The following is a 17,781-nucleotide window of genomic DNA, read 5'->3' as shown; positions in this document are numbered from 1 at the left end:
ACCCACGTGCCCCTATTGCTACCATTTTTTGTTTTAAAGCTCAAATTATGTTAGAGTTGGACAGTGGAGACCCTTCCAGTTGGTTCCTGTGTCCTTTTGGCAGCCCTCACCATTCCTTACTTTATTGTACAACATGCTTCAGGCGCTCTTCTTGCACTTTCTTAGGACGGAGCCCTAATTCTTATATAATGAAGAACAATATCTAGGGGTGCCTGGGGGGGCTCAGTCAGTTAGGCATCTGCCTTCAGCTCAGGTCATGATCCCAGGGTCCTGGGATCGAGTCCAGCGTCAGGTTCCCTCCCTCGCTGAGCAGGGAGCCTGCTTCTCCCTCTCCCTCTGCCCCTCCCCTTGCTTGTGCTCTCTCTCTCACTGTCTCTCTCTGTCAAACAAATACAATCTTAAAAAAAAAAAAGTAAAAAAAGAACAATACCTAGAAACCAAGATCTGAGCACTAAGTGTACTCTGTGGAACCACTGTGTCACTGTTCCCAGGTACTCTCAGTGGACAGAGATAAGAAATATATATGTATATACAAACACACACACGGACCTACAAACATGTTTATATGTATTTCCGTATCTGTCTCTCTATATATCAAAACCATATACTATACTAATAACTTCAATCCCTGCCTGATACTATAGGCTTCACTTCTCCAACAGTGAGAAATCTGGCTCCCATTATCCTCAGTATATTTACTTATATGCTCTGCAAGCAACCAATCAGTCCATCAGGTTGGGCCACCAGCCTCACAAAGCCCCTGACCTTGCAGGCTATTCTCCTTGCTTGGGGCTGATTAATGGCTTTTTCACTGAATCATCAAGGAAGGACAAAAAAAAAAGGAAGGAAAAAGGAAGGAGGGAAGGAAGGATAGAGCAAACAATAGGATTATTGAACCTTAATAATCAAGCTTTGCGCAGTGGCAGTATCGTAGCCAATGAGGTTTATCCGAGGCGCGATTATTGCTAATTGAACCTTAATAATCAAGGAGTAAATTGCAAATGGAGGAAAGGAAAGCAAGAAAAGAAAGTATTTTGTCCAGGCTAGGGCCCCTAATGTAGTAAGGAAATAACCACTGACTTGGCCTACTCCCAGATCCCCTGGGAAGCCAGAGATGTCCCTGCTCATAACGCTCAAGGGTACAAGGAAATACATAATTCTGTCAGAGGTCAAATAGGGATACAGATATTGGGGGATTTTCCTCTTTTCTCTCCCCATCCTGAATGCCAAGCCCTGCTCTTCTTCCAGTTCCTCCTTGGCAGAAAAACAGTTCCATGGTTTGACAGATTTAAAAAAAGGATATATATTTTTAAGTTATCTCGGCAGATTGCATTTACATCTTCATGATTTTCTATAGATATAGATAGAGCCATAGAATCATTACCTTGAACCTCTGACTCCGACAAAAACTGATGCAGGTTTGTATGGTAAGTTTGTTTGACGTTTTACTGGCACCGGTTAGAGGAGGTGGGTTTCCATGATCCTTGTAGCAGCCAAGGTTTCCAGGCACTGGAGGAAAAAGAAAAAAGAATTTCACAACATCTGGCTGTGAAACACCAAGACGAAACAGTGATTTGTGCCAGGTACTTTCATCTCAGCTAATATTTCTACTCTTAAGGTATACATCAATAACAAGCAACAAGCTTTAAAAATGGAAGTCCTCTGGCCAATGCCATATTTCTGTTTTCTTCTGAAGAGTATGTGTGGCCCAAGGTCCACCTTTAACTAATCTGTTCGGTATTAATAGAATTGAGCATTAAAGAGAACTAGGAATAATTTCCTCAAAATAGAGAAGCTGCAATATATAAATTATGTTTCAGAGTTGCTGGAGGGCAGGAAAAGCCCTAGGAAGCCTTTCATCCCATGCCTGTGCATCCCCCCCACTAGTTGTTATTGTTTTTAAGACTTATTTATTTATTTTAGGGAAAAGGGGGGGGAGAGAGTGTGTGAGTGGTGGGAGGGGCGAAGGGAGAGGGAGATGTAGATGTAATAAGATAGTAAGTGTCATTTTAAGTAACCAAGTTCTAGGGTCATTTGTGGTATAGTAATGGAGAATTACTACATCTACATATTACATACTACATACATGTTGAATGAAGGAATGAGCTGATTGTTGGCCATGGACAAATCAACCTCTCTGGACCTTAGTTTTCCATTTCTGTTATTAATTTATGAATCACTTCACTATCAGATGAAGCCCTTTCCCCTACTTTATCTGCTTGGCTCCTCACAGTTTATGTAACTGAAGATATTATTAATAAGACATGAATGAGGCTTTTCCTAGAAGCACTTCTAGGTCAGCTAAGAATTATACATTATTCAATTCCAAATGAGCCATACAGACCCCCAGAAAGCATTTCTCCTTTGTGTTTAAGACTAGAAAACAGAGGGGCACCAGGTGGCTCAGGTGGGTTAAGCGTCTGCTTGGGTCGTGATCCCAGGGTTCTGGGATTCAGCCTGGCTTTAGGCTCCCTGCTCAGTGGGGAGTCTGCTTCTCTCTCTCCATCTGTCTCTCCCCCAGCTTGTGGTCTCTCTCTCTTTCTCTCTCTCAAGTAAGTGAATAAAATCTTAAACAAAACAAAACAAAACAGGGGTGCCTGGCTGGCTCAGTCAGTTGAATGTGTGACTCTTGATCTCAGGGTTGGGAGTTCGAGCCCCACCCTGGGTGTAGTGATTACTTAAAAACAAAATTTTAAAAAAGAAGACTAGAAAACAGCATGGTCCAATTTAACAAACTTTACATCCACATTAGCCTGTTGGCAGGTAAAAATATATGTGTGTCTCTGTGTGTAATTGCTGCCACCATCTAACATCTAACCAGTTCCTGTTAAATCAGCAGGAAGTACCACTGCTAACTCAAAGAGTCACCCTTCCCCCTCCAGCCAAGTGGTTACCCTTCTCCCTTGCGTCACACATGGTTCAAATATAACAAATGTGGCTCACCACACAAATGTTAAAATGCATCTTTTGGAAACAAACCAGATCTCTATAGTGGCGAATGTAAACAGAAAAACTCTAGGCAGTAGGAGGCTGGTGTTCAGTGGGAGCCTGGCTTGGGAATGGCTGGGTTTTAGAGTTTAAACAAATGCAGTGAGTTAAGCATCTCTAGTCAGGGGCACATCCCACAAGCCGAGTTTGTTAAAGGGACCTTACGCACGGAAACCCGAACCATGCATTCAATGGTTCTTAATGAGAACTACTCAATCATCATCACCCTGGTCATTTACTCTGAGTTTTGTCTCATTTATCCTATTATGATCAGAAGTAAGCATGTTATTGTGGATTAGTTTACAGAATGCCCAAGGCACATAATCATAAATGTTAAGATTAGATATCAACAAGGTTATGGGTTGTACTAATGCAGCTGGAACTTAGAAGCGTTATTCACAATTTGGTGAGCAAATCCAGGCAGCTCATGTTCCAGTGGGGTAGTGGGGTAGGTCTCGACGCTGCAGCACCATCCATCTGATATCAATGGCCTGAGGTATCGTGCCTGTCTGGCCTGAGTCAGTTGCTTGCCAGACACCATCGAGTCTACCTCCCAAGATACTGCAGATGTTTGTCTGTGTCTCTGTCTCTACACTGCCATGTCCCTTCCCACTGAGACTACTGCCCTGGCCTGCTAGTCCATCTCCCTATTTCCAGGAGCACGCTACACTAATCTAGTTAGTACACTGCAACCAGAATAATCTTTACTGTTCCAGGCAGAAGGAAGGGCAAAGGCCTAAGGCTAAAATGAGGTTGGCCTCTGCAGGAACAAAAAGAAGTGAGGATAACCAACGACAGAGAGAGGGGAAAGTAGTAGGAGCTGGAGGGATAGGCAAGGGTCCTGCTTGCAACCTTCCAAGTCCCTCAGGATGAAGTAAGTCCCAGCTCTCTCACATGGTATACAAGGCCCTGCCCGATCTGTGCTGCTCGCTCCACTTCCCCTCCCCTTCAGCATGACCTCTCTCTCTATAGCTCAGCTCATGTTCTAGATGAAAGCCAAATTAAGTGATAGTGTATTTGCGAGTTTCCCCATGACACATTGCTCTCCCAACTTCTGTGCATACTCTTTTCTTTGCTTGGAATACTCTCTCTGCTTAACATTGTTGCTTAAGCACTATTTCCCCTGGGGAAGCACCCCGCCCCCCAAATAAGGTCGTATGTCCCTGTTGTGGGCCTGTAGCAGTCTCAATCCTAAACACCTGCGCATGTGTCTCTCTCCCCAACAAACCATGTATGACTTAAGGGTAAGACTGTATCTTCCACACACTGTTGAATTCCCAGGGCCTGGTACGGTCCCAATCACAGAGCCGGTGCCTTAAAACTGAATCCCAGATGCCCGGGCCTGTTCTACACCACCTGCTGGAATCACAGAGTAAGTGGGTGAAGGTAATTCTTCAGTAGCAGTGAAGGAACAGAGCCAGGGGGGAAGTAAAAGGCAGAGCTGACCTGCGTGACAACACCCACTTAAAGTTAGTGAGCGCAGGGTCTGAATCCTGCCTGCATACTGTCCTCTCTGACTCTTCGAATTACCCCTCAGGATAACTGAGTTTTCCAGAAAGGTTAATTTGAAAACTTAAAGTTTTATCCTCATCATTTAGGACAGAACCTTTCTAAAACATATTAGCTATTTCTTTTTTTTGTTGTTTAAACTTAACTCAGTTTAACCCATTTTATTTTTTAATTTTTTAAAAAGATTTTATTTATTTATTTATTTGGGAGAGAGGGAGGGAGAAACAGACTCCCCGCTGAGCAGGCAGCCTGATATGGGGCTCGATCCCAGGACCCGGGATCATGACCTGAGCTGAAGGCCACCACTTAACTGACTGAGCCACCCAGACACCCCTCAGTCTAACCTACTTTACGTTTCTCTTGGTGGCTTGAGGTTGTCAAATGTCCTTTACCCAGGCTGGTGTGCTTTTTTTACGTGCTCATGTCTGGCTTCAATAGTCAAGTCTGGGGGCGCCTGGGTGGCTCAGTGGGTTAAGCCGCTGCCTTCGGCTCAGGTCATGATCTCAGGGTCCTGGGATCGAGTCCCGCATCAGGCTCTCTGCTCGGCAGGGAGCCTGCTTCCTCCTCTCCCTCTCTCTGCCTGCCTCTCTGCCTACTTGTGATCTCTCTCTGTCAAATAAATAAATAAAATCTTTAAAAAAAAAAAAAAAAGAAAAAGAAAAAAAAATAGTCAAGTCTGTGCCCTTGGTTACCGCCGAGGCTGCTGACCATTCAGAACATTGGAACTGGAAGGAATCTCAGGGAACCTCTACTTTGTGCTCCTGTCTGTGTGTGTACCTTTGTCTTTATGTGCTGCTGCTTGGGCTTACAACAACACTGCCATGCTTATTAGAGTTGTGTGAAAAACAGAAACAGTTTCTAAAGGGGGAGATCTAGGCTCCCCACTTTCCGGCCATCACGCCACAGCTCAAGAGTTGTTTTGCACGCTCCCACCCCAGGACACAGTGCTCCACGGACGGGCGCTGGCACTACTGCCATCGGCTCAAGAGCAGTGAGCGCCCTACAGCAGCCCTGAATGTGTGGCTCCCGAGTCCGACAGACCATAGCGTGAGTTCTGGCCCCGGCTTCATCAACAGTGGAACGAGGATCGACAGGGCCCCAAAGCGTTCTTTGGAGCATTGAAATGAGATAATGTAAATAAAGTAAAGACCACGAGGCCTGGAAGGATAACATGTGCCAAATAAACAGTGTTCATTGTCATTACAGTTGATCCTTGAACAACACGGGTTTGAAACACACGTGTCTATTTATGCGTGGATTTTTTACAGGATAGGACTGTGCATGTATTTCCTCTTCCTTACGATTTTCATAATAACACTGTCTTTTTTCTAGCTTACTCTATTGTAAGAATACAGTATATAATACACATAACGTACAAAATCTGAGTTAACTGACCGCTCATGTGATCAGTAAGGCTTCTGGTTGACACCAGCCTCTTATTAGTTAAGTTCTTGGGGAGTCAACAGTTATGTGCGGATGTCTGACTGGGCAGGGGGTCAGTGCTCCTAACCCCTGTGTTGTTGAAGGGCCAAGTGTATATATAAATAGGGCTTTCATCGTTCACCACACAAACAGAAACCACTTGCTCAGTAACAGAAAACTAAAATAGCATTGAGTTAAAAGGCAAAATCAAAGGCAGCCACCTCAACAAACTGGGTTTCATTCCAGATATGAAAACATCGATCTCTTACAGCTGGTGAGCACACAGTACACTTTCCCATAAGCATCTCACGTGGAAATCAAAGCCCTCTGAGGGAGGTGGTATGGACGGGGTTATTCTATGTGACAGAGAAGAAATCATGGACTGGTGCCGTTGTGGGCCTTCCATGGGGGCAGAGAAGATGGAACCAGAGGGCACAAGCAAGCTCTGGGGTGGTAGAGACTCACTCTGTGGTTTTGTTCCTTTTGCTCATGGGGCCGGTCTGGTGAACTGAATGGAAGTCAGATTAAAGACTGACTTCTCAAACACATCAGCCCCTCCACACTCGGTGTGCCATGAGGCCAGCCCCTCAGACAGTGGCCAGCCTCTGAGGGGTGCCACTGCCCTCTGACTCGCGCTGGAAAGTGTGGCTCAAAGTCTCGCCGGAGAAGACACGTCATGCAGTCTTCAAAAGCGTTACTGGCCAACTGAGTGCATTTCCAGACCGTGTCCCACCCTTTGCTCTTCCCAGAAGTGGGGAGGAAGAGTCAATTTGAAAAAGGATATTTGTTCTCAAATTCCTTTTTACTTTCAAGACCACTTTAAAGTCCTGTGGCTTGGTCATGCATTTTTCCTTTTACCAAAGAGGCTTCATCACTTTCAATTCTTTAAAAATCCTCTTAAAATACAAGCAGACCCCTTGCTTATCATAGTTGGTGCTTTAAGACGAGTGACAGTAATCAGCAACATTCTCTTCAGATGTTCAGAGGTCTTGCCAGAGATAAAAGTTTCAGAGGTGGCTGAGGGGAGATGGTCCTCTATTCAGATTAATCAGCACACTACTGTTCTTTTGCATCATAAGGAACAGCTGGGAAGCATCCAGGCAGCTGACTAGCCACCTTTACATTTGGACTAAACTGTGGTTCATTGTGAAGGTGCTGTGTACACCTCCATGGGAGCCCCCATGGCCAACAACCCTTTTCTAAGGGCCATCATCCTCTTAGAGCATCAACTGCTGGTTGGGAACAGGCCAAAGGATTCCATCCTCTGACTGACTTCTGTGAGGCCCATGAGATTCTCTCTCCCAGAAAGCTGAACTGGGACTTCAGTTAATGAATTGTGAGTGCTGGACTTACAGGGGTCTTGTCAAGTGGGGGTTAAGGCAACCAGCCATATTTGGGCCACCTGAATTGAGAAGTGAGCTTATTCTTCTGCTCCATAAAGAGGAAGAAGAATGGATGCCATCCTGAGACAGAGGCAGAGGTGGGAGACCATGTGGCCCCAGAGAGAGATGGCAAGAGTAGGTACTTTCTTCCCAGGTTCTTGGGACACAGGAACGGGATGTTCTGCAATACAGTCCTAATGCTCTTCCAATAAATTCTTTTCATTCAAGTTAATTTGAGTGAATTCCATTCCTGGCAATCAGACAACTCCTGACAAAGATAGAAAGCATGCCCATTATGGCAAAAGCTCAATTTGAATACAAATCTTCAGATGGCAATTTATTTAAGAAGTCCTGACTGTTACTATGTTTTCTGTTCCAGTGCTCTGACCAGATCTGGGATATCTGTTTAAGAAACTAGAAGCAAAGTTCTTATCTTGCATTTTGGAAAACTTCCCTGGCTCTGTAGGACTCCTTTTACTTTGTCTTTTTTTTTTTTTTTTTAAGATTTTATTTATTTGCCAGAGACAGAGAGAGAGGGTACACACAAGCAGGTAGAGAGGCAGGCAGAGGCAGCGAGAGAAGCAGGCTCCCTGCCGAGCAAGGAGCCCGATGCGGGACTCGATCCCAGGACCCTGGGATCATGACCTGAGCCAAAGGCAGCAGCTCAACCAACTGAGCCACCCAGGCATCCCTCCTTTTACTTTGTCTTATAAGTAAAATCTGCTTCTTCAGACATGAAAAAATGAAATGCAGTGACTCTGCTTGTTTTAAGTCATTTAACCTTGTGTGGAGACCATCTTTTGCCCCTGGAACCTCAAGCTGGTGTCTCAGTAGCTGATTTCTTCCCTCCATGGGAGCAAGAATGGAGTTCACCTGAGATGATGCCATTGGTGTCCTACCAGAGGACCAATCATTTCAAATATGTCCTTCAGAGAATCAATGGTTAAGTGTAGACTCATATATTCTCTCAGCCACGAGCTGTGACCACAAGCACATTGCCCTCCGTCCTAGCCACTTACAACTTCCATTCCGGATTGGCAGCTGCCATCTTGGTCCAAGTCCTATCCCAATATGGACCCACCATACTTCTTTAACTTTATTTCTAAACATCAGCTTTCCTTTGTCAGTCGCACTGATTCTACGAGCAGCACTACTCATGTCTGAATCCCCTATGAGCTCGTCCATATAAAAAAGTGAACACAGACTTTTCTTCCCCTGTGAAATTTTACCTTTAGGGGAAGGTAGTAAGAGATCCTAAGGATCCTGACCCCCATATGGCCCTGATGTATCACAGTGGTAGTTTTCTTTTGGTGGGAGTTCCTTCTCTGAAATTTAATTTCTGGTGATTTAATGTGTTAGTCTCCAAAGGAGGCTCTAATAATCTTGCCCCTCCCCATACATGTGGAGGAGGCCACCACCTACTTTAAGAGTTGGCATCAGGGTGCCTGGGTGGCTCAGTGGGTTAAGCCGCTGCCTTCGGTTCAGGTCATGATCTCAGGGTCCTGGGATCAAGTCCCGCATCGGGCTCTCTGCTCAGCAGGGAGTCTGCTTCCTCCTCTCTCTCTCTCTGCCTGCCTCTCTGCCTACTTGTGATCTCTCTCTGTCAAATAAATAAATAAAATCTTTAAAAAAAAAAAAAAAGAGTTGGCATCAATTTCCTTTGCCCTTGAATCTGGGCTGGCCTTGTGACTTGCTTTGATCAACAGAACGTGGTAGACTTCTGAGTTCATGCCTTCAGAGGACTGGCAGCTTCTGCTTCCTCTCTCTTGGAAGCCAGCCAGCCACTATGTGAGTGGCCTGAGTACACTGTTAGAAAGAGCAGTTACCCAAGTAGAGGCCTGAAGCCGTGTTGGATGTCCTAGCCCCAGCAGAGCCCCCAGGGGAATGCAGCCACCTGACTGAGCCCTGATGAGAGCAGCAGAAGAACCATCGAGCTGAACCTCAGCCAACCCACAGGAGTAGGAGAAATGGTAAGCCGTTGTTGCCTTAGGCCACAAGGGTTTGGGGCGGCTTGTTATACAGCAACAGAGAACTGAAACACCTTACTCGACAAAAGGTCAGTCCAAGTTCAGGAGGAATGATACAGCGAGGTCTCTAGGAAAAAGAGCTCAGTTTATTGACTTGAACTTTTGTTTTTCGGGGACACCACGAATATCCCAGGCAAGGAACTGCAGAGTTGTCTTTGACTCTTCTTGCTGTTTCATCCCTATATATTCTACTTGTCATCAAGTTCTGTCTTCTTCCTAAAGGTATCTCGGATTTAACCCTTCCTGTCTTATCTCACTGCTGCCATCACAGCTCAGACCCTGATCCACTGGATTTAGAAATCTGCACCAATCCTTTCCTCCTGGACTTCCTTCCTCGGACCCATTCTGTAAGTGGGCCCTGGGCTCATCTTCCTAAACTAGGACTTTCTGGCCAACTCTGGCTTTCGATGTTTCAAGGCCTCATCTGGTCCCTCCTTGTCCACTCCTCTACTTGGCAATGTGGTCCCCAGCCCACGCACACAACCCCAGGCCCTTCGTCCAAGTCCCTGTCAGGCTGTTACCTGACCTGCTATGCTCTGATCCATCCAGCCCCATCTACCTCTCTCTATAATGACTCCAACCTCCACAACTGCACCGAGAGCTCTCTCATCTGCAGAAACTCACGGCTCTCCACCTCCTAATTCAATCATATTTATATACCTGGTGGGCTGGTCTCCAATTTCCTCCCATGTTTATAACTCCGATTCCTAATTACATTTTAAGATTGACGGTAGGGACTCTCTCTTATGTTTATGTATATTCCTCCATGCAAGCGCTACTGTAAAGGTGTTCGGTAAACTCAACCAGGTTGACCTGAATGATTTTCCATTTTTAAGTTAGTAGTATGACTTGCCCAACCGTGCTTCAGAACACTTTGGAAATACAGTATATATCTGTCATTGAGGAAAATGGCCATTTGGTTCAGAAAGTCATTTTTTTTCCCTCATGGAAAATTATATAATACCTACTGCCAAAAACCAAGAACAATCGAGTATCCGCCAGATCTGAGACCATAAAACTGCGCTGTGAGAACGAACGCAGGGCCTCTTGTGTTCTCTGACTGCAGCGCCACACCAGGCCCCAGGGGAGAGGCCCCTACAACAGCTGAGGCACACCACTGAGCCCCGTGGCTAGTCAGATAAAGAAGGAATGGGCAGAAATAACACACAGGTTAGGAATAACCTATTTAGGAATTGTATGGCGGGAACATGCCAACAGCAGTCCATTCCCTGGGGAAAGCAGAGGCCACCATAGCACCTGCTAGAACTTCCATGCCCACCACATGGGTTGTGTGTACTTTATGCACTGGATCTTCAAAAGAACCCTAGAAGGCACAAATGAGAAGACCAAGGCTCAGAGCAGAGTCATTTTGCCGAAAGCCACTAAACGATTAAGATTCAAACCTAAGGCCATGTGACTCTGACATCTACATTCTTTCCACTAATTTGTGTTGTCTTTCTTACTGGAAGAGATATGATAACACATTATCAGGAATATTTAATGAGCACCGTTATGGCCTGCCCTGTGCTAGGTGTTGGGGGAGACTGTCACAATATATGGCTTGGGGGGATGGGAAGTCCCCCTAGATTCCATCAGCACCCTCCACAAATCAACATACCACCCATGTAAAAAGAGAGCATGTGCTTGGCAAATCCAGCTTCCAGAGGAGTCCCCCGTTCCACCTTAAGCCTCTCCTTCACAGAAATTCCAGAGCTACCCCTGCTCCTGTCTTTGAACGGCTTAGTCTGGCTGGGAAAACACAACTACTCACATGAAGCAATATGAACAGTACGAAGCAGGATTCTGACATAGGCTAATTTAATGCTAATCTAAAAGGGCTCGATGCAACAAAAACGTAAAGTAACTATAATGGCCAGAGGGAGGAGGTGCAAAAAATGAGTCTGCATCATTTATATTATTACTGTTCATTTCAATATTGCTTTGGCTGTCACCTGAAGTTTCAGGTTTCCTTTTAGCTGTGAAGTATGAATGATGCTCCCAGATGTGTCTTTTTTTTAAGATTTTATTTATTTATGACAGAGAGAGTGCGAGAGGAACGCAGCATGGGGAAGCTGGAGAGGAAGAAGCAGGCTCCCTGCTGAGCAGGGAGCCAGGATGCGGGGCTCAATCCCAGGATACTGAGCTGAAGGCGTACAGACACTTAACGGCTGAGCCACCCAGGTGCCCAGATGTGCTCTTTTTGAGGTGAAGTTCAAACCATGCAGTGAACATTCGGTTTTGAGAGAAACCACCCCCACCCCAGGCCTGGACATGGCTGCTGATATAGTGTTTCATGCCAAGGGTCCAAGGCTGGGGAGCCCCTTCCCAGCTGAGAACAGCTGGGCAGGGAACACCCTCGGAGACGGCCCAACATCCTACAGAGCGATTCTGCTGTGAGGCGAATGCTTCCTGGATACCATCGCAGCCTGCTGTCCTCCTGGGGCTTGGGATTTCCCAAACTCAAAGAAGACAAGAAAATGACTTAGAGCTAAGAGCTTGAACTGCAGACCCTCTGTCGCCACTGACTTAATCCTTTGGTTTCCACAATGTCAAGAAGGCACTCTTCATAATTCAGCATACTTTCAGAATTTCAAACTCTAATTCCCAAACAATCCACCAAGAAAATTCTCAAGAATGACCTCAATAGTAGCCTGGATCCATCCCAGGGCCCCTGTTTTCAAGGAAATAAAGGAAATGGAGCTGTTCTCAAGAACTGGAAGGAAAGGGCACTGGTCTTGCCACGAGGAGCCCTAGATTCAAATCCGATTTGGCTCAGGGTATAATCCTCATCAGGTCACCTCACTACTCTAGGCTCATTGTCTCATCTAAACAATGGGGGGTGGGGAGTGGACACACCGCCCACTTCACTGGAAGTGAAGCTGCTGGAAAGGTTAAAGGTTAAATGAGGTAATGTGAATGAATAGAAGTGTCTTATACACAGTCGGTACTCAATAATAGTTGAAATAAAAGCTGAAACACACTAAACATCAGTGATGACATTAAAATGCAAAAATTGCTAACAGAGACAAAACATTTTCTGTAATTCAGAGACTGCCTTGACCACCCCTGCCAAAGCACCCTTGGCTTTTTACTCAAGCTCTGAACATAGCTTTAAAAACTCTTATTAGGGGTCACGCTTGGAAGCATATTTGTAAGGAACAACAAATCTGTTTTAACAAGGCCAGGGTGTCATTTAATTAAAAGGAACTTGAGCCAGTGAAGTCACCAAAGGCCCCATTTTGCAGAGATGCCATGGCTGGCATCCCCTTAGGATTCCTCTGTGCGAATGATGCAATCTCTGGAGAACTTCTCACGGATTAAGAGGGGAACACTTTACCCCAAATCCCTAACACAGAAGCTTGAGGAGCCATGGAGACACATCTTCTGACACTCCACACTCTTCAGCCTCATCAGTTGGTGCTGTCGTCCACCTCATCTTCCCAGGTCAAGCCCAAGCTCCATACTCACAAGACGGTCGTCCATTATCTGGCCCCACCTCATTCTTCTCAGACCTCATCTCTTGCCCTGCCTTCCTTTTTTTTTTTTTTAAGTTGAAATTCCTTAATTTTTTATTCTGTACCACTACCACAATTTAAGGGCAATATACCTGACGTAATGAAAAGAAAAAGACAGACAAAGCTACAATAGATAAAAGACCGCAGGAATGTACATCCGACTGACACTACATTGCATTAACCAGTAGCTGCACTGTGTTGTAAACTGTGGCTATGGCAGTCCTGAGCAAAAAGGCTTTCCTCTTTAAGCTGCAGTAACTTTTCTGACTACGGATCCTTGTTCCTTCTGTGGCAGATTTTTACTGTTCCTCTAATGCATTTCGGACTGTCTCAAAATAACCTGCAACTTTCCTGACAACTCCTCGCTCTCTTTCCTGCTAAGAAATGCAGCCCTTTTCTTCTGAAAAAGTTTTAGAACCTTCTGCTGCCATATCCACCACTTCCACCACCAGATCCACAACCACCACCATAGGGACTGCCTGAGCTTCTTCCACCAAAACTGCCCCCCTTCATGGGTCCATAATTGGATTGCTGTCGTCCACTATAATTTCCACAGTCATTATAGTTCCCATCACCATAGTTAGCTCCAAAATTTCCTCCTTCTTTGTAACCACCATATCCTCTACCACCACCTCCATATCTACCTCCTTGGTTTTCGTATCCTGGTCCACCACCCCCATAGCCTCCTCTACTCCTATAACCAGGACCACCACCATAGTTGCCACCATCACCTCCTCCGTAACTCCCTCTGCTGCCACCACCTCCACTACCACAACCTCCTCTTCCACCAAAGTTTCCACCACCTCCAAAGTTTCCTCCACGACCTCTTTGTGAGTCAGCAGACTGCATTTCTTCTTTAGAAAGGGCCTTTTTCACTTCACAACTATGCCCATTAATAGTGTGATATTTCTGAACAATTTTAATAACTGTATCATGATCAAAACTTACAAAAGCAAATCTTCTCTTTTTTCCACTCCGTCTTCCATAACTTCTGTGGTTTCAATCTTGCCATACTTTTCAAAGTAGTCTCTCAAATTATATTCTTCTGTATCTCCTTTAATATCACCAACAAAAATTTTCTTCACTGTTAGATGGGTACCAGGCTTTACAGAATCCTTTCTAGAAACAGCTCTCTTTGGTTCCACTATATGCCCATCAAACTTGTGTGGTCAAGCACATATTGCTGTATCCACCTCTTCAACACAAGAGTAAATAACAAAACCAAAACCCCTGGAATGTTTTGTTTGGGGGGTCTCTCATCTCCACACAATCTGTAAGTGCACCCCACTTTTCAAAATGTTCTCTTAAACTATCATCTGTAGTTCCAAAGCTCAAACCACCAATAAACAGTTTTCTCAACTGCTCTGGTTCCTTTGGATCATGGCCCTCCTCCCCTGGTGGCAGTGGCTGGAGTTGGGCTGGGTGCGACTGGGCAGCGGTTTTACCTCCATTCTATGACAGGACTCCCCTCTTCCAACTCAACTTCAATATGGGACCAAGAGGAAGAGTTGCCTTTCCTTCTTATATTTCTATCTCAGCAACATTGATTTTGCCTGGGAATTTACTAGTGTGTGAGCGCATGCACTTTATTCCTTCTACCCCAATGCCCTCCCTACTCTACCCAACCCTAACATCTAGAACCTGGCTGCTTCAAGTGTGATCCTACAACTCCACATCCCAGGGTCTGGTTAGAACTACAGAGTCTCTAGCCTGCCCTAGACGTACTGAATCAGAATCTGCATTTTAATAAAATCCCCATGACTGTATTACTACTATATTTTCATGAGGAAACTTAAAGTTGGAGAAGCCCTGTAGCCAAGATCCCACCTCTTCCAGAAGCCCTCCTTAGTAACCAGTAGCCCCTGCCTCCCACCATGCCAGGGAAGGTGCCCCTCCTTCAGTGCTCCCAACCTTTTCTCATCTCATTTATTACAGAGTATTTTGTGTATGCTTATCTGTCTGTCTGTCTTTTGCTCTAGACTAAGGGGTCCCCAGAGACCACACCTTGTTTCCCCTGTGCTGTACAAGGTATGGCATATGACTGGAGCTTAAAAAATGACACTTGTCACAGCGAGTAATAAACTCCTTGTGATTCTCAACTTTAATAACTAACTTTAAATAACTTTTATAACTAGCTTTAACTTTAATAATAATAACTTTAAATAACTAGAAGTTTATAAAGTTTAATAACTAAAATTTTAACCACTAACTTTATTTTTATTTATTTTTTTAGAGAGGGAGAGGGTGAGGAAGAGGGAAAGAGAGAATCTCAAGTGGGCTCCATGCCCAGCTCAAAGCTCAATCTCACAACCCTGAGATCATGACCTGAGCTGAAATCAAGATTTGGACACTTAAGTGACTGAACCACCCAGGTGTCCCTTATCACTAACTTTACTTATTTATTTTAAGATTTTATTTATTTATTTGAGAGAGAGAGAGACAGTGAGAGAGAGCATGAGCGAGGAGAAGGTCAGAGGGAGAAGCAGACTCCCCATGCAGCTGGGAGCCCGATGCAGGACTCGATCCCGGGACTCCGGGATCATGACCTGAGCCGAAGGCAGTCGTCCAACCAACTGAGCCACTCAGGCGTCCCTATCACTAACTTTAATAACTAACTCAGATACCTGTGAGCTATATGCAAATTATCTCAATTTAGGTTAATTAGGTTAATCGTGTTATACATCTGAACCCAGATACTTCGAATGTTGTATTTATATATTTATTTTGAAATATTTAAAATATACCATTTTAAGATATCACAGAATTAACTTTTTATAATGGAAACTTTCAAACATACAAAAAAGCAGGAAGGAATAATGAGCCCATTGTCATGCAGCATCAAAAAATATCTACTTTTTTTTAAAAAAACCATTCTAGTTTCATCTATTTCACTCATCTGACCCATTCACTCTTTGGGAGATGAGGTCATTTTAAAATAAATTCCAGACATATTATCAATTTCAACCACAAATATTTCAGTATGTATCTATAATTTCAAATGACTTAAACAATTATTTGTATATCCCCACCATGCCGTTATTGTACCTAATAAAATTAACAGTGGTTTCTTAATATAATCTAATAGTCTGTGTTCCAATTTCCTTATTTCAAAGATGTATTTGGGGGCGCCTGGGTGGCTCAGTGGGTTAAGCCTCTGCCTTCAGCTCAGGTCATGATCTCAGGGTCCTGGGATCGAGCCCCACATCGGGATCCCTGCTCAGCAGGGGGCCTACTCCCCCCACCCACCCGCCTGCCTATGCCTACTTGTGATCTCTCTCTGTCAAATAAACAAAAGAATCTTTAAAAAAACAAAATCTTTAGGGGCGCCTGAGTGGCTCAGTGGCTTAAAGCCTCTGCGTTTGGCTCAGGTCTTAATCCCAGGGTCCTGCATGGGTGGTTCAGTGGTAGAATTCTCGCCTGCCAGGGTCCTGGGATCGAGCCCTGCATCATGATCTCTGCTCAGCGGGGAGCCTGCTTCCTCCTCTCTCTCTGCCTCTCTGCCTACTTGTGATCTCTGTCAAATAAATAAATAAAATCTTTAAAAAAAAAAAAAGATGAATTTGTATAGTTGAGTTTGTAGAAATCAGGTGAATGTTTTATAGCAAAGAATGGCTCTCAGCAATGATAAAGTATATTTCTCATGCCCGTGGTTTTCAGGCCAACGTCGGCTATGTGGAGGAAATAATATTTGCCTTTAAATGCCACTTGCAGGTTCCCCTCCACCTCACAACTAGATTACTTAAACTTTTACAAAACTGTCCCCAATTTTTTTTTTTAAAGATTTTATTTTATTTATTTGACAGAGAGAGAAATCACAAGTAGGCAAAGAGGCAGGCAGAGAGCCCAATATGGGGCTCGATCCCAGGACCCTGGGATCATGACCTGGGCTTAAGGCAGAGGCTTAACCCACTGAGCCACCCAGGCACCCCAAAACTGTCCCAAATTTTTAAAAAGAATCTAGGTACAACAGAACAAATCAAAACCATGCTGAGGCCCATCACATCCTTTGCAAGCAATGAAATAAATGGGAATTAGAATGGAGAGGATGATTATTTAACAAGAAAGAGATATGCAAAGAACAGATACTAAGCCAAATGGTTTCTACCTCAGTAGTCAAACCAACAGGACTGAGTTGTAGAGGATGGGATCCGGAGGGATGGGAACCTTGAGGACTTTTTGAGGAAATTTGCTTTTAGTGGTCTGTATTTCTTCTGTCCACAATAGAAACTTGGGGTTTCTAGGGGCACCTGGGTGGCTCAGTGGGTTGGGCCGCTGCCTTCGGCTCGGGTCATGATCTCAGGGTCCTGGGATCGAGCCCCACATCGGGCTCTCTGCTCCACAGGGAGCCTGCTTCCCTCTCTCTCTCTCTCTCTCTCTGCCTACCTCTCTGCCTACTTGTGATCTCTGTCTGTCAAATAAATAAATAAAATCTTAAAAAAAAGAAAAGAAAAAAAAAAGAAACTTGGGGTTTCTAAGAAACATACTGGCCCATGTGGTTTGAAGAGCATATCCAATTACCTCAGAGTTGTTCTCTTTTTACCAGTTATGTTCTGGGTTGGGGGTACGGTGAGTCTGGTGGGGGGTATTAAGGACGGCACGCATTGCATGGAGCACTGGGTGTGGTGCATAAACAATGAATTTTGGAACACTGAAAAAAATAAAAATAAAATCTTTTAAAAAATTAATTAAAAAAAAATAATGGTTATGTTCTGATCCATGCTCCACAGGTCAAAAGCACAGTTCAAGTTTCTCTTTTTCCCTGTGTGAATCAGACTTCATTGCTGCCTCCCTGCTTGTCTTAGCTCTGTCCGAAACATGCCGCTGGGCAGGGATTCCGGTCGCCACACAATGGCCTGCCATTCAACCATATTCTGTTTTGTCCCTAAACATCCACTCCCCCGGCTCCTGCTGGGTCTGTTATATTCAGATATGAACTTT

The 17,781-nt window shown here is 44.6% G+C and overlaps 1 protein-coding gene and 2 pseudogenes across 2 annotated transcripts in view; 1 reads left to right on the top strand and 2 right to left on the bottom strand.

Annotated features, from left to right (window-relative positions):
- Positions 1 to 17,781, bottom strand: part of KREMEN1 (kringle containing transmembrane protein 1) — a 67,343-nt gene that overhangs the window by 23,450 nt on the left and 26,112 nt on the right. For both annotated transcript variants that reach the window (XM_059408742.1, XM_059408743.1), the window contains exon 4: positions 1,385 to 1,509. In XM_059408742.1, the coding sequence (XP_059264725.1) occupies positions 1,385 to 1,509 (125 nt within the window). The remainder of the gene's footprint in view (positions 1 to 1,384; positions 1,510 to 17,781) is intronic.
- On the top strand, positions 909 to 988 carry LOC132024007 (U4 spliceosomal RNA; annotated as a pseudogene).
- Positions 13,255 to 14,294, bottom strand: LOC132023844 (heterogeneous nuclear ribonucleoprotein A3-like; annotated as a pseudogene).

This window comes from Mustela nigripes, chromosome 8, assembly GCF_022355385.1.
Source record: "Mustela nigripes isolate SB6536 chromosome 8, MUSNIG.SB6536, whole genome shotgun sequence".
NCBI lineage: Eukaryota > Metazoa > Chordata > Mammalia > Carnivora > Mustelidae > Mustela > Mustela nigripes.
Note: the sequence above shows the minus strand (reverse complement) of the source record. Positions and strands in the feature narration are given on the sequence as shown.